Source organism: Pelodiscus sinensis, chromosome 3, assembly GCF_049634645.1.
Source record: "Pelodiscus sinensis isolate JC-2024 chromosome 3, ASM4963464v1, whole genome shotgun sequence".
NCBI classification, from domain to species: Eukaryota; Metazoa; Chordata; order Testudines; family Trionychidae; genus Pelodiscus; species Pelodiscus sinensis.
In genome coordinates, this window is record NC_134713.1 from 62,462,726 (window position 1) to 62,486,490 (window position 23,765).

The 23,765-nt window shown below is 41.5% G+C and overlaps 1 protein-coding gene across 2 annotated transcripts in view; it reads left to right on the forward strand.

Moving 5' to 3' along the window:
• The window catches only part of ZNF292 (zinc finger protein 292), a 75,663-nt gene that overhangs the window by 36,257 nt on the left and 15,641 nt on the right, over positions 1–23,765 (forward strand). Inside the window, exons 2-8 of one of the 2 annotated variants that reach the window (XM_006133326.4) lie at positions 4,455–4,592; positions 5,623–5,777; positions 6,905–6,983; positions 8,241–8,376; positions 16,550–16,752; positions 19,799–19,935; positions 22,190–22,331. In XM_006133326.4, the coding sequence (XP_006133388.2) occupies positions 8,241–8,376; positions 16,550–16,752; positions 19,799–19,935; positions 22,190–22,331 (618 nt within the window). In that variant the 5' untranslated portion in view covers positions 4,455–4,592; positions 5,623–5,777; positions 6,905–6,983. The remainder of the gene's footprint in view (positions 1–4,454; positions 4,593–5,622; positions 5,778–6,904; positions 6,984–8,240; positions 8,377–16,549; positions 16,753–19,798; positions 19,936–22,189; positions 22,332–23,765) is intronic. The other variant, XM_006133325.4, reaches the window with a different exon arrangement.

The window sequence follows — 23,765 nt, forward strand, 5'->3', positions numbered from 1 at the left end:
CATACAATCCAACTCACTTTCACCCGTGTAATAGGAAAAGGCCATGTCATGGAGCAATGAATCACTACTACTGCAGGCAAAGTAGAAATTATATTTTTTGTTCCCTTTTAAGTAAATGGTGGAAGAACATTAAGACTTAGTCTTCACGGGCCTTTATTGCATGTGTTAAGGAACCTACATTTAAAAAGGCTATTCAAGCTAAAATAATTCTTAACAATGTTGGTCTGCAAGATTTAGTCCTATTCACCCAAGTCCTTCAAACTATTAGCCTGCATAGAGCTTGCAGTTCTCAAATAATAAACACTTAGATAAAGACTCTGATTCTGCAGATGTTTACATGTGTGCCTGACTTGTGAATAGTCCCACTGTAATCAATGGGCCTAATCATGGTATGAGTGAATAATATTCAAACCCAACCTTCCAAAAACTTGCTCAGATGACCAACCAAATTAGCCATTTCTAGGCCAATTCACTTTTTTGCGGTGATATTTCTATTAGAAAAAAATCTGAAATAATTCACTTTTTAAACTGCCAAGTGTTTAGTCCAGTTATGTGTTTAAACAATTCTGGTTGCGGAGTGTGTAAGAAATTTGAAAATAATGGTCTCAGTTCTAGCAAAGATGAAGTGGGGAGATAGCAAAATCAGGCAATAGGAAGTCAATGGTAACTGCATAAAGTTCTTTCCAGATACTGAGTCCTGTGTCCTATAACACAGTAGCACTGATACGTATCTTTAATTCCATCTGTTGGTGTAATTCTCTTTCTCTAATGGTTATAATCATTTTTATGCTGGTGACAAGCAATTGAAAATTTACCTGTAGTTATAGCAGCTATTACTCTAAAACTCCAGCTGGCTTTAGAATAGATAAAGGTGTTTTGTTTCTCATACATTGGTCATAGAAAACTATTCTGCACAGCTAGGATACTTTAATAGACAAGGCTAAATCTCAAGAAATCTTCTCTAAAATGAGACTTGTCATGGAATAGTTTTGGGATAATGGTGGAAATTTAAAACATTTAAATCTTGACATAAGGTACATTTACATACACACTACTGGCAGCAGCCATGAAAACCAAGCTGCATCCATGCTATGATGCATGTGTGTCTGAGAGAGCCTCTGGAAAGCAGCTTGGAAAGAGTCTGGCAGTTCTCCAGTCTAGGAGCCCTTCCTTGCCATTGCACCATTGGCAGAGTCTATCCGTTTGGTGTGGAACGATAAGGGAAACAAAGAGGCATTCAGCACAAAATCAAGATGTCAGGATTAAAATTTGTGCACTTGAAGAAATTTTATATGCACCAATGCCAGGCACCTGGATACTAACCAGAGAAATGAAATTGCTCATATTACTGAAACCTGATTAAAAGACTTCCGGGATTGGAATGCTAAAATCATTAGTTATAACTTATTTAGCCAAAAGGGGAGATGGAGTAACATTGTGTTTAAAAAAAAAAAAAATAGCATTCCCCATTGGAGTCAGTGATAACTCAGAAGAAAATGATCTTGTATCCTTCTGGAATAACGTTCTAATAGAAAAAGCTTAATATGGGGTTGATGTCTGCTGCAGACCACTAATTCACACTATACAGCAGAATGGACAGCTCCCTGAACATCTGTCTTTGTTTCCTACACATAAACTGCTATATATTTAAGAGAATTTGTCTGTTTGATCAAGAATTCCTCATGAATGGTAAGAGCCAGGACCACCATTGGGTATACAGCTTCCCCGTATCATAACTTAAAACAAGGTAAGGGTTTTGTTGTGCCAGGAAAATGGGATTCTCATAAAATCAGTCAGAAACGAGACAATCACCAAAGTAACTACAGTGCTCAAAACTGATATGATAGAGCGAATGTTGAAAGAGACTAAACCAAGATGCTCCAGAAAAATAGGCTGAACCTGCAATATGATTGCTTCTCAATAATCTTTACAGAAAAGAGATAAAATGCAGAAATTTGGAGTAGTGCTCTGTTTTCGCATACTAAATCAATGCTTAAGGTTTGAAAACTAGAAGAAAATGTTATTGGAAACCAAATTGACTATAACCCTTTTTTTGTTAAAACACAGCGAATTAAGAATTTATGGGGATGAAGAAACAAAATACACTTGATGGAATTCTTGAATTAGCATATCAAAAAGGAGTTTCATATCAAGTGTAGGACTAGTTTTAATTCCCCCCACCCCACCACTATGGAGCTCCTTAGTAGCTGCTGAGAAACTCCCCTTTCAGGGGAGCTCCCCAACAGCTGCCGGGGAGCTCCCTCCACCCCCAGGGGCTGGCAGGAGGTCAGGAGAATAAACAATTTTTCCCAACTGGGTTACAAGAAAAAAAGGTTGCAAACCACTAGATGAGACCATTACAACAGTCCCCTCAGTATTCAGCTCTGAGAAGCTTAATGAAATTCTGATGGTTTCCTTAAATATGATTAGTTGAGTATTTTTATTTGAGAATTTTATTATAAGTTTAAATGGTAATTAATTCCTGTTAAGCTTTTGGCATCTAGGGAACACCATGCAAATTAGCTTTAAAATAAAAACCTGTATCCTAAAACTTTTCAAGGTGATTAGACAACAAACTGGCAAATGAATTTTAATGTTGATAAATGCAAATTAATGCAGACTGGAAAAAATAATCTGAACTACACACACAAAATCATGAGGACTAATTTTGCAATAACCACTCATTGTACATAGTTCTCTGAAAACATTCACTCAATGTGCAGTGGCAGTCAAAAAAGCAGACAGGGTGTTAGGAATAATTTTAAAAGGGATAGAGAATAAGACAATTTCTTATTGATAAATCCATGGTACGTCCGCATCTTGAATACTGCATACAGATATGGTTGCCTCATCTCAAAAAAGATATATTGGCATTGGAAAGCATTCAGAAAAGGGCATAAAAAATTATTAGGGGTTTGGAATGGCAGCCCTATGAAGAGATTAAAAAGACTGTGGCTATGTCTAGACTGGAAAGTTTTTCCACAAAATCATCTGCTTTTGTGGAAAAACTTGCCAGCTGTCTACACTGGCCGCTTGAATTTCCGCAAGAACACTGATGATCTCATGTAAGATCGTCAGTGTTCTTGCGGAAATACTATGCTGCTCCTGTTCAGGCAAAAGTCCTCTTGCACAAATCATTTGCGCAAGAGGGCCAGTGTAGACAGCACAGTACTGTTTTGCGCAAAAAAGCCCCGATGGCTAAAATGGCGATCGGGGCTTTTTTGCGCAAAAGCGCGTCTAGATTGGCACGGACGCTTTTCCGCAAAAAGTGCTTTTGCGGAAAAGCGTCCGTGCCAATCTAGATGCTCTTTTCCGAAAATGCTTTTAACGGAAAACTTTCCATTAAAAGCATTTCCGGAAAATCATGCCAGTGTAGACGTAGCCTAGAACTTTTCATATTGGAAAAGAGTACACTAAGGGAGGATAAGATAGAGATCTAAAAAATCATGACCGGTATGGAGAAAGTGAATAAGGAAAAGTTATTTACTTATTCCTATAACATAAGAACTAGGGGGTCACCATATTAAAATAATAGCAGGTTTAAAACACAAGGAAGTTTTTCTTCATGCAGCGCATGGTCAACCTGTAGAACTCCTTGCCAGAGGGTGATGTGAAGACCAGGACTTTTAAAATTATTTAAAAAACTAGATAAATTCCTGGAGGTTAGTTTCATCAATGCTTAATAGACAGGATGGGTAGGAATGGTGTCCCTAGCCTCTGCTTGTCAGGGGCTGGAAATGGATGACAAGAGAGGGATCACTTACTGAATACCTGTTTGTTTTCACTCCCTCTGGGGCATCTGGAATTGGCCACTGTCAAAATACAGGATACTGGACTAGATGGATCTTTTGGTCTGGCTCAGTGTGGCCGTTCTCATGTTCAATCTTTCTTCTGAATCCTTTAGTTATAGAGAGAGCTGATAACAGCCCCTGTGTTGCCTAATTTTTCCATTATGAGGATTTTTAAGAAGTTCTATCAGATGTTTACAATAGACCTTTGATATTCTGCAGAGCAAAAAGTCTCATGCTCCAGAAGTGCCTTTTCTTTGTCCCGTGAAATTTCATTGAGGTGTAGCTTAGTTGGAATTTGTTTTAAAAAAATCACCATTTCCCTTCTCCATGTGTCAGGAAACTTCCAGTAACTTGTCCAAATCTCAGGCACGCTTTGGTTAAGCCAATTCTGCAGCTCCCAAAGCAGCAGCTTTAACAGAGAACACCTGGAAAGCTGCCAGAGGATTTGGAACAGTATGGGGTGAGACAGCCCAGCTTGGCTCTCCCTGAACTTAGAATAGAGCCTAATTTCCTACCACTTCCACCAGTCTCTGGTGGGCATGAGATGGGGCAGAAGCTCCTCCACATCCAGAGGGTTGGGAAGAGACACACACATCTGGCTCCATCTATAAATCTCTAGATTCAGCACAGGATCCTCAGCTGCCTGTTTTTTTGCACCTCTAGGAAATTCCCCTGTCCCAGGATGGTGAAGGAGTGATGGATTGAGTTCCCCTTCCCAGCCATCCCCTGGAACCAGCATGTGGTGCTAGCAGCCCCTCTCCTCTCTGGAGTAACAGCCTTCTTTTGTTGCCAGCTAATGTGGTTAGTCCTATAATTCAAGTAGTAGGCTGTCTGCTGAATGCTCAGGTTTCAAACCTTGTTGATGGTGCATAATGGGGAAGTCGTTACAGTTGTATATAATAAAATATTTTTACCTTTTTGTTCTTAAAATTAAAACCATGTTAAAATATTGTTTAGGTTATAAATTGGGCATATGGAAGTTAGAAAATGCCCATGCAATTATAATGTTCTCCCCTTGTGCAAATGCATCATTGTCAAGTGTTTAATTATAGGATCACAAACTATTTTTTCCAGAGCCATTGCACAGGTAAAATGTCCAAGAGTAATAGTGCATTGTAATCTAATAAACATCTCCCTTCTATGGAAAAACCAGAGAGCCACTTGCAGGTCTTGGCAGGATGCAGAGTTACAAATGAAAAGTTTGAGTGTCTAGCTGCAACAAAATGGAAAATTCAACTATGAAATTACTGAATTCTGTGGCATCTTGGGAAAACGCCAAATGCTGCAGCGGAAGACTCCTTAAGAGGCCATAAGAAATTAATTGAGATGAAAGGGGCAGTTATGCTTTTTCTATTGTTTCACACTCCAAACTTGGGTGGGCATCATTATAATCTTACTATACAGTTTAGAAATGTAGCTGCAGCGGCCATGGACAGGTGCTTCTCACCTGGACCCAAGCTGCTGCGATAAGAGAGCTAGGGTTGTCCTCTGTCCTCAGACAGCCTGCATACTTGAACCCTTCACCTTCAGCCCCAACCCAGAGCAATGATTTAATGAAGAAAAACAAAACTTATTTGGGTTAAGGACCTGAGCAACTCTGGGTGAATCTTCTAGTTATCTAGTAGAGCCTGTTTAGAAGTTATTGTAAGTATTCCTGTGTTAAATAAGGAAGTGAATGGTAATCCTGGTTTTGGGAACTCATACATTATCCTGTCAAGAACATACAGATGGACTAGCTAAAGAGGAAGAAAGCATAAAACGGAATCACTGTGGTTGAATATACTGTATATACTGTATATTGTGATCACTTTTTGTTCTTCCTTTTAAACAGACACTCCTAGAATATGCAGAAAAATGGAAGACATCAGAAGATCCCTTGCCATTGTTGGAGGTATACACAGTGGCTATCCGAAGCTATGTTAAAGCACGACCTTATCTTACCTCTGAGTGTGAAAAAGTAGCCTTTGTGCTTGAACGGTTAGCACTGTGAGTATATTTTCAATTATTTGGATACTTTGTGGAGTAGGGATGTAAGCGACTAGTCTACTACCCGATACGCAAATGCTGTTTGTGTATCTGAGTAGTCACTCGCTTCCCCATCCCCGCCCCTTGCTGCCTCTGTTAGAGGGAGGCAGCAAGGGGTGGAGAGGGAGCTGGTGCTGGGGGGAGCCAGTTTAAAAGCTGGTTCCTCCCAGCACCGTCTCTGCAAGGGGGCAGGGAAGGCAGAGGCACAGCAAAGAAACACCATAAGCAGGTAGGGTTTCCAGGTGGCTTCAAAAAAAGTACCGGACACACTTGATCTCAGATTGGGGGGAGGGAGAGACAGGCCTATGGGAAGCAGGTGGGAGGTGGTCAGGGGCAGCGGGGATAGCCAGGGGAGATCCAGGAGATGGGGACCGGCTGGCAGGAAGCAGGGCAGGCCAGGAGGGGCTCAGAGGGAACGGAGCTGGCCGGGAGAGATCGGGGCGGGGGCAGAAGGGGAGAACCGGCCGGCGGGAAGCAGGGCTGATTGGGGGGAGAGGAGGGAGATGGAGGGGAAAGAATCAGCTGGCAGGGAGCAGGACTGACCCGGGCACACACAGATGCCGGAGCGCTGCCTGTCCTGCACACAGTCCCGGCAAAGCACGAGCGAGTCCAGCCCCGCTCCCCCTCGCGTAGTTGCATATTGCCTGGCTGGTAGACACATTCACGCAGCGTGAGAGTGTCTACCAGCTAGGCAGTATGCAGCTACATACTGATACTCCTAATAATAACACTTACCTAATTAGAAAATACCGGACATTGTATATGTCTGGTATTTTCTCAGTTTGTTTCCCGGACAGAGCTCTCAAATACCGGACTGTCCGGTTCAAAACCGGACATCTGGCAACCCTAAAAGCAGGCACTGAAGCAGTCTCTGCTTGCACTGGGTTCTGACGGCTGCACTTCTGCCTTTGAAATGTAGCAAGAGCCCTGTACATTTGATTTTTGTGTGTGTGTGTGTGTGTGTGTGTAGATTTTAAGCAGAATAATAGATAATGTCTCTTTTTAGACAATTGAATGGCAAACAGCTGGTAGTGAGTTTTTTCATGTATTCTCAAAGCTACATGAATTAATACTCGTTTGACTTTCAGAAGCTGTGTTGAGCTTTTACTTTGTCTGCCTCTTGAATTACCAGAAAATCAATGGGAAGAGTTTCAAGCCTTTGTTCAGGTGAGAGTTTTGTTTCTTGTATAAAGGAAAATACTGAAAAATCATGTGATCACCAGCTTTAAAAAAACAGTTTAGGAATGTTGGAATATTGACTCATAGGAGTTAAGATCAACTCTGTGCTTGTTTCCTGTGGAAGAAAGTCATTCAGCTGGAAGTCCTTTGTGCTATCGGGTAATTAAGGTGCCAATCACATTCTTATATATGAAATAGTTATGCCAGCTTTGTGTGCAAAGTTTATTAGGGTGAAAACAAAAGAAATCCTTGGACCCATCCATTGAGAAATATTTCAGGCCATGTTTAAAGAAGGATGTGTATTCTTCAGTGTTCTGAGACCTGCTGAAATGGCCAGCCTTTTCTAACTGAATTTTTGTAAATATTTAGGTGTATTACAAAAGATTGCCACCTGTCAACATATATTTTTAACGAATGAGTATTTTCTTATTCAAAAGAGTTGCTTCATAACAATATGATGACCTTGATTATTTATTATTCAATAAGTATAGCAATAATTGTAGCAGTGCTTGAATCCCAATGCAAAATATTCCATTTCGAAGCCTATCAAATCATACTAATGTATAAGGTGGACATTAGAACACTTATTGTTCTTAAACTGAAACTTTAAATAGTCTGCATATAGGGATTTAGAAATTACTTATTGTATTAAGTCTCAGGGTACGTCTAGACTACATGCCTCTGTCGCCAGAGGCATGTAGATTAGGCTACCAGACATAGGAAAATGAAGCGGCGATTTAAATAATCGCCGCTTCATTTAAATTTACATGGCTGCCGCGCTGAGCCGACAAACAGCTGATCAGCTGTTTGTCGGTTCAGCGCGATAGTCTGGACGCGCGGGGGTCGACATCAAAGGTATTTGTCGACCACCCAGGTATGCCTCCTGGGATGAGGTTTACCTGGGTGGTCGACAAATACCTTTGATGTCGACCCCCGCGCGTCCAGACTATCGCGCTGAGCCGACAAACAGCTGATCAGCTGTTTGTCGGCTCAGCGCGGCAGCCATGTAAATTTAAATGAAGCGGCGATTATTTAAATCGCCGCTTCATTTTCCTATGTCTGGTAGCCTAATCTACATGATTCTGGTGACAGAGGCATGTAGTCTAGACGTACCCTAAGAAACAAAGTTTTAAAAGAAGGGACGGGTGTTACTTTTGAAGTTTTCCTCATATTAAAAAAACCTGTGAGAGATTTTATGTAACTTGTCACTGCTGTACTTGTGAAATATCAAACACTTTTCTTTAGATGGCTCATGAAAAGTTGATGGAGAATGGTAGCTGTGAATTACATTTTTTAGCTACGCTTACTCAAGAGAAGGGAGTGTGGAAGAATCCTGTGCTGTGCAGTATTCTTTCCCAGGAACCACTGGATGAGGATAAAGGTAAACTTACATTGGCTTATGAAAAAAATAAGTCTGTACAATTATTTGATGGATTCACTTTCTTAACAAATACACAAACGCTGCTTCAATATTACTGCTTTGTATATAGTGTTGATATAGTTGAAGGTCTCTTGCTGTTTCCTCTATAAACTCCGTTTTGTGAGATTTGTAAGCAGGCTTTTTTTTTTATAGGGTTGAAGTAGGTACTCAAGTGGCCATGTAAGATGTGCTTACATAAATTGTTTGTATGTAAGTAAACCAAAGACACCATTATATTTTTTTACTGCCATATGTTTAATAGAAAACTGAAACTGTTACCACCATCTACACTTAGAAACCACATTTAAAAAACCACTACTAACACATTACAGATTAGAGAGATTGTGATGATTTGAATCTCTCCTGAGAATGGGGACTCTATATGAATTACAAATATACTAAAAAAGCAATGTTACACCTTTTGAGAACAGATTTTCTGGCTTCTCCTTGTTTTAGCTGTGGTTATGCAGTAAAATTCTTCCCCTTTTTGCAATTCAGCCACCGGGTAGAAACACTCAGCTTCTGTTACCTGTAGATACATGCTGTAGCTCCATTAGATGTGCTTTTGTATTTCACATAACATAAGACTGTTCTCACTGAAACCACTGTTCACACTGGTTGTAATTGCTGGTCTCCCATGAAATCTGTAATAATATAGGGTAAAAGTACATAAAAGACCACATTCACTGTGGAGACCAGATTTCATGACATGTGACACGTTTTTTACTGCCATGAATTTGTAGGACCCTTATTGTGAAACTGATGTGCTTTAATCATAGCGTTGCTGTTTCCCAGACCTGAAGAGCTCTATGTGACTTGAAAGCTTATCTGTCTCATCAACAGAAGTTGGTCCAGTTAAAGATATTAACCTTTCCCACTTTTCCTCTCATGCCTTCCTATGTCAGCCTGATGAGTCCATGATTTTGGTTATTCTCAGCAGCTGTGCTGTAGCCTATAATTTGTATAGATTGGGGAAAATAATGCAAAAACTAATGCAAATGAATCAGACATCTACATTTTCTTTGGCTTTGTTTGCAACCTTTTCTTCACGTGTTTACATGATCAAATCTTACCAACATTTTGCAGAAAGCAAATTTCACAGTCCTATGCAAATATGTCAGGATATAGATGTTTTTGTTTTATTTGGATATATTTCCTGTGTTCATCCAATCAGGAAAAAGAAACATCCACGTGCAGCTTACTTGATTAATCAGAACCAGATAGCTCAAATACAGAGTATAAACTAAATGAAGAAACTGCTTATGATCAGTCCACAAAGTTGAGTGCAAAAATATTTACTCAGTAGTTTTTTAACAGGTCTGCTATTGGCTTGCACATATTCAGCAAGCAGTAAAAAGCTAAGTTGGGAATATAAATTACTTACAATTCATTTAGCTCAATCACTCCCTCAGTACCAGCAAGAGGATCTGAGATACTTCCTTCTTGGTTGCCCTTCTTTCACTGAAGTATTTGTGTCAATACAGTGTTCATTCTCCTCATATATTTGCTCTTGGCTTCAGAAGAAGTTATCAGTAGGGGAATTTTTTCTTACACATCGCACAGAGAGGCTGGATGTGAAATTTTTCTCCTTGGCATTGACACTTGGGAGCCAACATCTTTTCATGGATCTCTGGGCAGGGTAGGTGCGGGGGGCTCTCTAGAAAATAGCTGCAGCCACGGCTGGGAGCCACAGGCCAATTGCCACCTTTCCCTCTTCTGTTGGCAGGCCTGTTGATACCACTTTGATGTCAGGAAGGAGAAGTTATGGGGATCAATGAAAAATATGAGTATTGAGTCCATTACTTCTGTAAGCAACACTAGAGAATTACCTTGTTTAAAGGAAACTACAGTGCTTTGTGCTTACTCTTGTACCATATATTACAAATGAACAGTGGGGGAGGTGACAACCCAGTGCTTCATCATAATGTATCATAGTTAGCTGGGTTACTGCAGAACTCCCATAGCCCATGGAAATCTGCTTCTTGATCCTGGCATTAGTACGTACACAATTCTCAAGCGTATAGGTCTCATCCTGGCTGTGGTTGAATTCAGCAACCTTTTTGACTTCCCAGATGGCTTCTCCAAGTCATCCGACTCATACTCTCCAGCTTTTTGTTCTAATAGGTTTCATACTTTTATTTCTGTTACTAATCCAAGATTTGTCTTGTGGCATTTTTTTAAATCCACAGATTGCTGTAGATCCTAGTAAAAGTTCACTTTGGCTCTTGCTGACTTACTGCTATCTGCATTAGGTCCAGTGATCTGATCAACAGGAGAGAGCAGACTTTGATTCTGAGATGCTGTCTCTGGAAGCCTGCTGAATAAGGGACTGTGCAGAACTCCTAAATTTCTGTAAGGTTCTATAGGTTTCCCTGGCTCCCAGTACCCCAAAAAACACCCCTCAGTCCTAGTGACATCAGTATAGTCCATATCAGGCCCATGACTTCTACTCAGTTTCCCATTCTACCTACCTCCACTTCCCCCCCTCCCTCCCCCATATGAAAGTTATAATTTCATGGTCTGGACTGTGTATTGTTTTTATAGACTTGTTGGTCCCTGGATATTAGTGCGACAGTTTTGGTGAAGGTAATACCTTTTATTGGAACAACCACAGTTGTTGAGAGAGACAAGTTTTCAAGCGTACTCAGAGCTCTTCTACAGGTCTGCGTGAGGTCTTGTTTAGGCTTTGGTAGATTGTGAGCCTTCACAAACTGTGGGAAGTAATTATACTTAATATTTTTTAATAAATCAAAGATACCAGTAAGTTGTACAGGCAGTCCCCGACTTACGCGGATCCGACTTATGTCGGATCCGCACTTACGAACGGGGCTTTCTCCCCCCCGGAGGTCAAGGGAGCGGATTGCTACCTGCGAGCTCCGGGGCGAGAAAGCCCCGTTCGTAAGCTGCTCCGGTGCCCCTGGTCTGCTGGAGACCGTCTCCAGCAGACCAGGGGCACCGGGCAGGTTCCCGCGCTTCTGAGGCTTTGCCAGAGCAAAGCCTCAGAAGCGCGGGAACCCGCCACTGCTGCCGCTTCAGTCGCGGTGCCTGTGGTCTGCTGGGGACGGTCCCCAGCAGACCACAGGCACGGGGACTGAAGTGGCAGCAGCTGCGGTTCCCCGCGCTTCTGAGACTTTGCTTTGGCAAAGCCTCAGAAGCGGGGGAACCCACCGCTGCTGCCGCTTTAGTCGCGGTGCCTGTGGTCTGCCTGTGGTCCGCTGCGGCTCTGCTCCCGTATCCCTGGTCTGCTGGGGGGGGGGGGGCTAGTGTGCCCCCCCCCCCCCCCCAGCAGACCAGGCTTTTGTTTTGGACCCTGGAGCAGAGCAGCTGGGGCGCTGCTGATTGGTCCTGCAGCGCCCTCTGGGCACTACTGGACCAACCCGGCAGCAACCCAGCTGCTCTGCCCCAAGTCCTGATTCAGCCGCTGCTGGTCAGTTTCAGCAGTGGCTGAATCAGGACGCCTGGGGCAGAGCAGCTGGGGTGCTGCTGGGTTGGTCCAGTAGCGCCGAGGAGCGGTGCTACTGGAGCAACCCAGCAGCACCCCAGCTGCTCTGCCCCAGGCGTCCCCAAGTCAGCCGCTGCTGAAACTGACCAGCGCTGACTACAGGAAGCCCGAGGCAGAGTTGCTCTGCCCCAGGCTTCCTGGAATCAGCTGCTGATCAGTTTCAGCAGCAGCTGACTTGGGGACGCCTGGGGTTCTTAAGTTGAATCTGTATGTAAGTCAGAACTGGCGGTCAGTTTCAGCAGCGGCTGAATCTGGATGCCAGTTCCGACTTACATACAGATTCAACTTAAGAACAAACCTACAGTCCCTATCTTGTACGTAACCCGGGGACTGCCTGTATCTCATTCTACTAAGGCATCTAGTTTTTGTGGACCAAAAGATGACCCTGTTTGTATTGTAACTGTGCATTCAAGATTTTTCTAGATTTTTCTTGAGGCATTGGTCCTGGAGCAGATTAAGGTTGTATTGGAACCTTAGCTAATAACGTCAGTATATTCATTTTTTGTATTATTTTAATCTTTCAATTGAGTAGGCTTTTGATGTTTGGATCTTTTGATAACTTCTGTGCTTTTTTAGGTTTTTCCCTCCATAAATTACTATCTTGTACTCTCAGGTTATGTCTACACTTGCACCCTCTTTCGAGAGAGGGATGCAAATGAAGACATTCAAAATTGCAAATGAAGCCAGGATTTAAATATCCTGTGCTTCATTTGTATAATCGCGTTATGGCGCTATTTTGAAATACATAACGCGGTGTAGATGCGGTTACTTAGGGAGAACAACCTTCTTCCAAAATAACGAAGAAGGGTTGTTCTCCCGAAATAACTGCATCTACACCGCATTTTGTATTTAGAAATAGCACTATTTCGAAATAGTGCCATAACACGATGATGCAAATGAAGCACAGGATATTTATATCCCAGCTTCATTTGCAATTTCGAATTGCTTCATTTGCATCCCTTTCTCAAAAGAGTGTGCAAGTATAGATATACCCTCACTGGAAACTCTGTCTTTGCTGAATTTTGTCTTGGAATATATTATAGGTTCAGATCATGATCACAGAATAAGAAAATAGGATTGAAATTGCCATATTTGGAAGTACAAAATAAAGCTTAATATTAAAAATTTAACTGGAGAAATATCACTTAAAGAGTTTATAGATCAGGGTGGCCAACCTGTGGCTTTTCTAAAGTTAATATGTAGTTCCTTGCTCAGGCACTGATTCCGGGGTTGCAGCTACAGGTGCCAGTTTTCCAGTGCTCAACTCCTGGCTCCACCTCCTCCTCCAAGCATATTGCACCCTCACTCCTTCCCTCCCCCACAGAGCCTCCTGAGTAACATGAAACAGCTGATTGGAGTGGGCAGGAGGCGCGGGGAAGGAAGCGGAGGCACTGATCGGTGGGGCTGCTGATGGACAAAAGATACTGGAGACGGGAGAGGAGGCACCTGATGGGGACTACTGACAAATTACTATAGCTCTTTGACTATGTACATTGGTAAACTGTGGCTCTTCTCAGGCTCAGGTTGGCCACACCTGTTATAGACGTTAGAAATGTGTTGTCTTAAATTTGAGATCTTCCTATATTGTATTTCAGAGATAGCCAAAAATATTCCAATATTTATGCTTGACAGACTATCTGGAACAGTAAACACTGCAGTTTAAAGGATTATTGGGTCCTGTAAGAAGATGAGCAAGGCCAAAAACTTGCCACTAAAATATTAAATGGCGTAATTTTAGTATCATATGGATTAGAGGGAAGATTCATGAGTTAGAAGAATAGCTTTAAATCTGAGGTCAGCTTATATCACATTTCAGAGATAACAGAACATGTTCCAATGTTTATGCAAGACAGACTAGCTGAAACAGTAAACACTGCAGTTTAAAGGATTATTGGGGATCTGTGGGTGGAAAAGCAAGGATAAAAATGAACAAATGTAATTAGCCACTGGGTTGTGTGTGGGTTGGACAGAACATGAATGCTCTTGATAAAATACTTAAAAAGTGGACACTGAAGGAGAATTTTTTCAGCTGTGAAAAGGAAATGCTTCACTACAATATTTAACATATACAAAGATTTAATAAATGTTCAATTCCAGGTTATCATCTACACAACATTATTCAGTACACTTTGTTTTGATTCTACGTAAAGTAAGATTGACTTCATCCTTAAATGAGAAAAATTGTATCTTTTTAACTAAACTGGTTTAGAAACTATTTTAGTGAAATTGGCATAACCCCCATATATTGAAACAATTTGTATTGCAGACTGTGAATTGAAAGATAGCAAATATTGTACCTATATTTAATGAACATTCTTGGGGAGATCCAGGGAATTATAGACTAGTAAGGCCGGAGATGGAGAGGTGTGCTTGTGCATGTGCATGCATGCGAGAGATTGTATGTCTAGGAGCCATAGCCATAGATCAATCCCTGGCGAATTGGTTGAGATTATCGTTAAAAGGGAATAACAAAACACATGGTAGACCGTGATATGGGATGGTCTAACCAGTAGGGTTTCTGCAGCAGAAAATAGTGAGTAAAGGAAATTGCTTGACGTAATTTAGACTTCAGAAAGGCCTTTGACAAGGTCCCACACCAGAAGCTAGTAAAGAAGCTAAATGACCGTGGAATGAGAGACTGTTTATTGCCATGTATCAGAAACTGCCTAGGGAAGACAAAGCAAGAGTAGGATTAAATAGTAAGTTTTCATTATGACAGAACATTAACAGTGTCAAGGTTCCACACTAGGTCCAATGTTGTGTATTATGTTTATTAATCATTTAGGAACTAGGATAAGCTTAAATAAGTAGTAAAATTTGCAAATGATAAAGTACATTCCCACTTTTACATCCCATGTAATCTATTCATGCTCCATCTCCACACCTTTTCTCTTCTATTCACACCTTCCACTCACCTTTCCATTTTCCCCTCTCTTTCTCCATAATCCCAGAAGGCTTTGTTAATGTTCCAGAATTTTAGAATAGTAGGTAGCTGTCAAGAGAATTCCTGTGAAACGGGCTTGTCAAGCTTGAACCATTTTTATTCTTAAAGAACTGGCGGGAGTGTGCTTGTAGTGAAAATTAAAACTTAATGCTTAAAAAACTGCATCTCTGAAATGTGATACTGTGAAAAGTTACTATTGCCAAGAACATTTTTGCCCAAAAAATTACAAGACTGGGGAAAGTATTATTTTGGTGTTTTTAAGGATCATATGCATGTGATTAATGCTATCTTTCCAAATTTGTCAGCTTTATACTTTATTTTATATGTTTATCTCATTAGGGAGATAAAGTGGAGTGATTTAAAAATTAGAAATGGGTAGAAAATAGGAAGCCCAGACTCATCCTTAACTAAGAACAGTCAAACAGTATTTTCATTTCATTGAACAAGTCATTAAAGGGTATTTTAGCAAGATAACTAAGCATATTATTGGTTCAGAGGAGTAGCCGAGTTAGTCTATAACTTGAAAAAATTTTAAAAAACAAGAAATAGTCTAGCAGTCTCTTAGGGTATGTCTACACTACCACCCTAGTTCGAACTAGGGTGGTAATGTAGGCAACCGGAGTTGCAAATGAAGCCCGGGATTTGAATTTCCCGGGCTTCATTTGCATAAAGCCGGGCGCCGCCATTTTTAAATGTCCGCTAGTGCGGACTCCGTGCCGCGCGGCTACACGCGGCACGGACTAGGTAGTTTGGACTAGGCTTCCTAGTTCGAACTACTGTTACTCCTCGTTACTCCTTCATTTGCAACTCCGGTTGCCTACATTACCACCCTAGTTCGAACTAGGGTTGTAGTGTAGACATACCCTTAGAGACTAACAAAACATGTAGATGGTATCATGAGCTTTCGTAGGCACTACCCACTTCTTATTGGTGGTAGATATGCTAATAGAAAATACAAGTGTTTAATTTCAAATGCATTTCAGTTTATTAATTTTGGGAAATTCTTTAACCTCTTTGAGAACATTTTAGATTTCCTGCCTGAAACATTATGAGGGTCAATAACAGGTTAAATGAATAGTCAAAAAGTAAGATATTTAATAAAAAAAAAAAAAAAAAAGTTCCAGTGCTTCCTATGTTTTGTGCCCTTTTACTCCGTATAAATGTTAGTGGCTACGTCTACATTGGCATGATCTTGCGCAAATACTTTTAACACAAGAGTTTTTGCGTTAAAGTATTTGCGCAAGAGAGCGTCTACACTGGCATGTGCCTTTGCGCAAGAGATGTGCTTTTGTGCAAAATTATCCGTGCCAGTGTAGACGCTCTCTTGCGCAAGAAAGCTCTTGTGGCCATTTTAACCATCGGGCTTTCTTACGCAAGAAATTCATGTTGCCTGTCTACACTGGCCTCGTGCGCAAGAACAGTTGTGCAAGAGGGCTTCTTCCTGAGCGGGAGCATCATAGTTCTTGCACAAGAAGCACTGATTTCACACATTAGAACGTTGGTGTTTTTGTGCAAGAACTCCCCACCGGTGTTGCTAGGCAGCATTTTTTTACACAAAAGCGGGTGCTTTTGCGCAAAATCATGCCAATGTAGACACAGCCAGTATGAATATGATTAAATTCCATCTGTTAACTGCATAACACTTCATGAACTATATGTATGTAACATTTTGTTTTGTTTTTCTGTAGTGAATGAATTTTTAGTGTCTGAAGGCCCCATTCTGCTGGACATGCGTATTAAGCATCTAATAAAAACAAAGCAGTTAACTCAAGCAACTTCCCTGGCAAAGCTATGCTCTGACCATCCAGAAATCAGCACCAAAGGAAATTTTAAGCAAACCTACCTGGTCTGTCTCTGTTCAGGATCACCAAATGAAAAGTTCATGGAGGAGGTGAGTGAATATTATTATTATAGCTTATGATTTTTTTTTCAATAGGAACAGTCGTATTTATAGTGGTGTTGGTTTTCTTATAGGAAAAAAGTCCCTTGCTTTAACATTGTATATAAAATGTAGTATATGGCTTGTGATGTTTTTAAAAAATTGTTCATTTAAGGCTTTCTATAAAACTAATTGGGAATTGTTTGTTTTGGTTTGGTTTGGTTTGTTAAAAATGTGGTCTTGAGGCTAACATACAGATTCAGTTCTGGGCTCTGCCATAGCTTTCCTGTGTGTCCATGCACAAGATACTTGAACTCTCTATACCTCAGTTCCTAACTGCAGAATGGAGAAAATAATACTTGTTTTCTATCATCCTTTTTCTTCTTGTCTGTTTTGATTGTAACTCTTCAGAGACTAAACTGTTTCGCTTCTATATACAGCTTAATATAGCAGGGCTTCAATCTCAGTTTGGCCCCTGTATTTATTATAAAGAGGCCATGTTCATTTTTGTAATGTGTGACAGTGATATATACTTTATTTACTAATTAGTATACCTGAAGTTACTTAATTTTTAAACTTATATTTTCTATCCCGCTGATCAGTTTTTGGTAATAGCTTTGAGTATACCGTATTTTCTGGCGTATAAGACGACTTTTTATGCTAAAAAAACATCCCCCAAAAATCGGGGGTCGTCTTATACGCCGGATATACAGGCAGTCCCCGACTTGCAGGTAGGAATGGGGCTTTTCTCGCCCGGAGGACACAGACTGCGGGACCTCGCGGTCCCGCCGCCCGTGTACTCCGGGGCGAAAAAAGCTGCTCCGTGTCTCCCTGGTCTGCAGACCAGGAAGACGCGGAGCAAAGCCGCGGAGGGGCTCCGGCAGCGGGGCAGCCCAGGCGCGCCTGGGATGCCCCACTGCTGGCTTCCCCCGAGGCTTTGCAAAGCCCAATATGTGTCGTTCATGTCCATTCAACCTCTCCTCCTCTTCCCCCTACTCCCCTCTGTCGGAGTTCCGGCAAGAAGGAACTGAGGACAGAGGGACCCGGGAGTGCTCTATATTGGGCAACACGTGTGTGCCACTCCAGGGGGCGCTGGGGACCCTGGCTCCTATGGGTACTACTTAGGGATAAACTTCTGGAACCTGTTATATAGCTGTTTGAGATCCTTTTGAAGTTCTGCACAGACTTAACCTATCTTGAGTTTAGTGACATCTATGATTTTTGCCACCTCACTGTTTACCCCTTTCTCCAGATCATTTATGAATATGTTGTAATAGGGTTGGTCCTAATACGGACCCCTGTGGGACACCATTAGTTACCTGTCTCCATTCTGAAAATTTACCATTTATTCCTACCCTTTGTTTCCTGTTTTTTAACCAGTTACCAGTCCATGAAAAGACCTTCCCTCTTACCTTGTCAAAGGCTTTCTGGAAATCTAAGTACCCTGGATCCCCCTTATGCACATGCTTGTTGAACCCCTCAGGGAATTCTAGTAGATTGGAGAGTCTTGATTTCCCTTTACAAAAACCATGTTGACTTCTCCCCCAACAAATTATGTTCATCTATGTGTCTGACAGTTCTGTTCTTGACTACAGTTTCAGCCAGTTTGCCCAGTACCGAGGTTAGACTTACCAGCCTACAATTGCTAAGATCACCTCTAGAGCCTTTTTTAAAAATTGGCATCACGTTAGCTATCTTCTAGTCATTAGGTACAGAAGATGATTTGAAGGTTAGGTTACAAACCAGCTAGTCATTCTGCAGTTTCACATTTGAGTTCTTTAAGAACTCTTGGGAGAATGCCATTTGGTCCTAGTGATTTTTTTTTACTGTTTAGTTTATCAGTTTGTTCCAAAACCTCCTCTAATGACACCTCAGTCTGGGACAGTTTATCAGATCTGTCACCTAAAATGAATGGCTCAGATTTGGGAATCTTCTTCACATCCTCAGTTGTAAAGAGCAATGCAAAAAATTCATTTAGTTTCTCCACAATAACCTTATCTTTGAGTCCTCCTTTAGCATCTCAATTATCCAGTGGCCTCACTGGTTATTTAGTAGGCTTTTTACTTCTGATGCACTTAAAAAATAGTGCTACTGCTTTTTGAGTTTTTGGCTAGTTGTTCTTCAAAATCAAAATCTTCCTAATTATATTTTTACACTTCATTTGGAAGAGTTGATGCTTATTTCTGTTGTTCTCACTAGGATTTAACTTCCACTTTTTAAAAGATGCCTTTTTATCTCTCACTGCTTCTTTTGCTTGGTTATTAAGCCACAGTGGGACTTTTTTAGTTTTTTTTTTTTTTTTAATTTGAGGGATACATTTTAAGCTTTTACTTTTGGCACTGTACCTTTTAATTTCTTTAACTAACCTCTTCACTTTTGTCTAGTTCCCCTTTCTGAAATTAAATGCCATAATGTTGAGCTGTTGTAGTGTTTTTCCCATCCCTAGGATGTTAAATATAATTGTATTATAGCCACTATTTCAAAGTGGTCCAGCTATATTCACCTCTTAGACCAGATCCTGCACTCCACTTAGGCCTAAATCAAGGATTGTCTCTTTTCTGGGTTTCAGAACTAGCTTGGTTTGTAATATTTGTAATCATCCTAAAACCCTTCAAAAAACTACATGCAGGCATATATAGTACAGCTCTGTGGTGGACTTCTGAAGCCGTAGTAAAAACTGAGATGCACAGTAGGCTACTGCAATAGAAAAATGGGAAGTATTGACTAATAACACAATCTCAAATCTGTTACAATGCTTTAAATAATAAACACACAAAAAATGAATAGTACAGTAGACAAAATCAACATTGTCTTGCAAAATCTTTGAGATATATCCATTTTATAGATAGACAGTTTTTCTTTTGGCAGATCTAGTATTTGACATACTACTTCTATCCAGAGGCTCATCAGTTGCTCTAAGTCCTTAAATGTGAAATAAGAAGTTTGAAAATGTTCACTAAATTCCTTGTTCTTGCCTTCCCATAGAGTCCCATATTACCACATGCCTGAAAACCATCTTGTCAGTTTTCATTGATCCAGTTGTATTTTTCCCCTCCAGATCGCAGCAGTAGATTGCAAAGATGCCCTAGAAATGATCTGTAACCTAGAGTCTGATGGAGACGAAAAAAGCGCGCTAATTTTATGTGCAGCGTTTTTATCTCGTCAGCTACAGCAAGGAGAGATGTACTGTGCTTGGTGAGTTACAATCTCTTTTTGCTTGTTTTTTAACAGTAAAATAAAATTTGTTGGAAGGAACAGGTCCTGTCAGCTTTTTTTTGATAAAATAACAGAAAAAGCTTAATATAAATGTAATGTTTTATAATAATCCACAATAAATAACATTTTCTTACATTTCTTTCAAAGGCCATATTATGGATTAGGCATCAGCAGACAATGTGAGCACTGAGTCACTTCACTTGAAAATAAATTAAATATATTGTACTATGGAAACATAATTTTTACATCTGTTAGGTGGTCAACCTTGTAATAAAAACTGTCTCAATTTTAGACAACTCTGTTGTCTGGAAGAGAACTTTTCACATAAGTCACCTATTTCAGTCTATATTAAAAAATGAAATAATCATTTCCCGTGAAATCTTCCAGGAACATTTCTCCACAGTGGCATTAAAACCTCATTGTAGCTGAGCAGCATTTAGTAGTTAGAACAAGCTTTCACCTGGCATGTAGAACAAGTAGCAAGTCTCATTGGGAAGCAGCAGACCCACAGGAACTTCAGTCTGGCAAAATTGGTAATTTGCTGACTGGTCCCAGCCCTGCTCTTGGATTTGCTAGTGCTGGCCAGGGCTGCTGATAGAATTGCCAGGTCCCTGGGTAAGGTTGGGGAGGCAGGTTCCAGGCCCCTGGAACAGGTAGGGCCTCAGGCGGAGGAGGCAGAGCTGGGGACTAGTCTCCCCCAGTCAGCTCTTAAGTGCTTCCTGGGACTCTGGCAGCTATTTAAAGGGCCTGGGGCTCCAGTTGCTATGGCAGCCAGGGGCCCCACACCCTTTTAAATGGCCAGGCCCCTGATCAGCTCCCTTCCCCCCTACGATTTACAGTTGGCAGCCCAGGTTCTGACTTGTGTCTGTGTGAAGTATCATTTGACAATAATGGGACTCAAAGAACTCAAGGCTTTGCAGTAATGGATCCTCCTGTAGGCATAGAGCCAATCTTTGTATATCATTAGTGGTTATCTAAAATACTCTACCATTTACACCTGCAAATTTGGTGTTTTCTTCTACTTTATTTTGTTAAGAAGAAGCAATCTGGCCTCCATATTTTTATCTGAATATCTAACTTTATTGGGCTAACTTTCAGAGTAATTATGTGTAAATATAATAAATTCTGTACATAAAGTCTGTGAATTAACATAGGGCTGGAAGGGACCACGATAGATAATCTAGTCCATCGGCACATGCTGAGGCAGGATTAGATATACCTAAACCATTTCTGACATATATTTATCAAACTTGTTCTTAAAAACTTCCTTTGGCAACATGTTCCATTGCTTAACTACTATTATAATTAGAAAGTTGTCCCTAATATTTAACCAAAATCTATGAAGGTATGAGAAGAAGTCACAGTCCCTTTGCTGCAGATTAGGCCTGTGACTTCTTTTCCTACCTTCAGTGGACACAGAGGACAATCAATCACCAGTTTCTTTGACAGCCCTTAACATATTTGAAGACTTACCAGGTTCCCCCTCAGTCATCTTTCCTCAAGACTATCCATACCCTGTTATTTAAACCTTTCTTTGCAGTTTAGGTTTTCTAAACCTTTTATCATTTTGATTGTTTTCCTCTGGACTCTCTTGTTTGTCAACATCTACTTAAAGTTTGGCAACCAAAACTGGACACGCTATTCCTTCTAGGGCGGAGTGGGGAACCTAAGGCCCAGGGACTGGATCCAGCCTCTGGCTTGCCTGGATCCAGCCCCTGAGGCTCGGGGATTCCTCTCTCCCACCCCCACTCCCCCCCCACCGCCGCAGCATTGGGGAGCTCACACTGGTGCTCCAGCCTCACTGACACCCCCAGTGGGTCTGGAGCACACAAAATCTATTGCCTGGGCCCCCCTAGGCTTTGGGGTGTGAGGGGAATTTGGGGAGTGTCATTGAGGGGTTTATTTTTTTTATTTTTTGCTTCTCACTTTTGTGTGGCCCCTGACTGATTTTTCTGAGTCAATGGCCCCACCCCTGTACTAGGGCCTCACCAGTGTCAACTAAAGCAGAACAATTACCTCCCATGTCTTTCATCTGACACTCCTATTAATATAGCCCAGCACAGATGAACCATGATTTTCTATAAAAATATGAATTGTTAGATTTTTTTTCAGAGGCAGCTTAAATCTTGTTTTCATCCTTATATTTTAAAAGAATTGCAACTTGATCAAATATAGTAGTTGTGTTGTTGCTTCCATTTATATTTTATTCTGTCTTTTAAAACTCTATTTCCAGGGAATTAACTCTCTTCTGGAGCAAACTGCAGCAAAGGGTAGAGCCTTCAGTGCAAGTGTATCTAGAGAGGTGTCGTCAACTTTCGGTGTTAACTAAGACGGTTTATCATATATTCTTCCTGATTAAAGTAATTAATTCAGAGGTAAGGATACTGTGAAAAATGTATTTTCACGGCCCTTTCAATGAAACTTTGAAAATTTTCTGGATGCCAGCTAGCAAGTACAATAAACCTTTGAGCCCTAAGCCTTGCCTTCTTGCCTTCTTATCAATGTATAAACCAGGTGGTGGGCAATCATTTTTGGTGGGAGGCCACTCCAAGACTTTGGAAAGTGGTCAAGGGCTGCACTTTTCTGTGGAGGAGTTGCGGGAATCTAGGCTGGAGGTGCAGAAGGGCACATGGGGTAAAGGACTGGGGTGCAAAAAGGAAATGGTGTGTCTAATGGAGTTTGGATGAAGGAACGGATTGTGACTTGGATCAGGGGACAGGAAAGGATTCTGGCCTGGGGGAGGGATTGTAGAAGAGGGTGCAAAATGGGAAGGAATTGTGACCAGGGAGAAGAGGAAAAGAGGGTGCAGGCTGCAGAGGGTTTGAGTGGTAACCTGTGGCAGGGGAACGGGGTGTAGGATCTCAGAGAGGGCATGGGTGCAGGAGAGGATTCTGGGCTGGGGGAAGGCTATAGGAGGGGCTACAGGGTCTGGGAGGGAGTTATGACCTTGGGCAAGAGTGGAAAGAGGGTTTGGATGGTGACCTGAGGGAGAGAATTGGAGTGCGGGAAGGGCAGGGATGCCAGAGGCAGGTTTTGGCTGGAAGGCACTTACCTAAGCATCTCCCGGCCAGCAGCCCTGCAGCACCCCCAAGAGAGGCTGTGTTCCCTGCCTGCTGCAGCCCCACACCACTTAAAACTGCATGCTGCTCCTTCCATGTGGCTCTCAGCTCCAGGAGGGAGAAGGGGCTTGCACTGCCTATGTCCCTCAAGCCAATCTCAGTTCCTATTGGTTGTTTCCAGCCAATAGGTGCTGAGGATTGGGCTGGGGTCAGGGAGCTCATACAAAGCCTTCCCCTCTCTCCAGAGCAGACAGTCATGGAACAGCCCGGTATTTAAAACAGTGGCTGATGTGTGCCTGAGGGTCCCAGCAAGGTGGTCTGCAGGCCAGATCTGGTGGCTTGGCAGGCTAGATCTTGTCATGGGAGATATCTTGCCCACCCCTGGTATAAACTGATGTAAAATCAATTTGAGTCCTTCATATCTGTTTGACTTAAGTTGGTAAGGTATTCACTTAAGATGAATCTATATAAGAGACTCTTAAATTGATTTAAGAATGTCCACACAAGGGATTGCAGTAACTGAGCTAATTTATTACAACTTTTGAGTATAGGCAGGAGTGGGAATAGATATTGCAACTTGGAAGATGAGAGATCTGTTGCTGAGGATACAGCCTCCTGTAATATTATTCCTACGCTCCAAATAGCTACTTCAAGCTACTTTGGTGAAGAGAGGAATGTGAGGACCTAATATTCTTAATACTTAAAGTATAAATGAAAATAAAACGGGGAAAACAAAGATTTGAAGGTGGG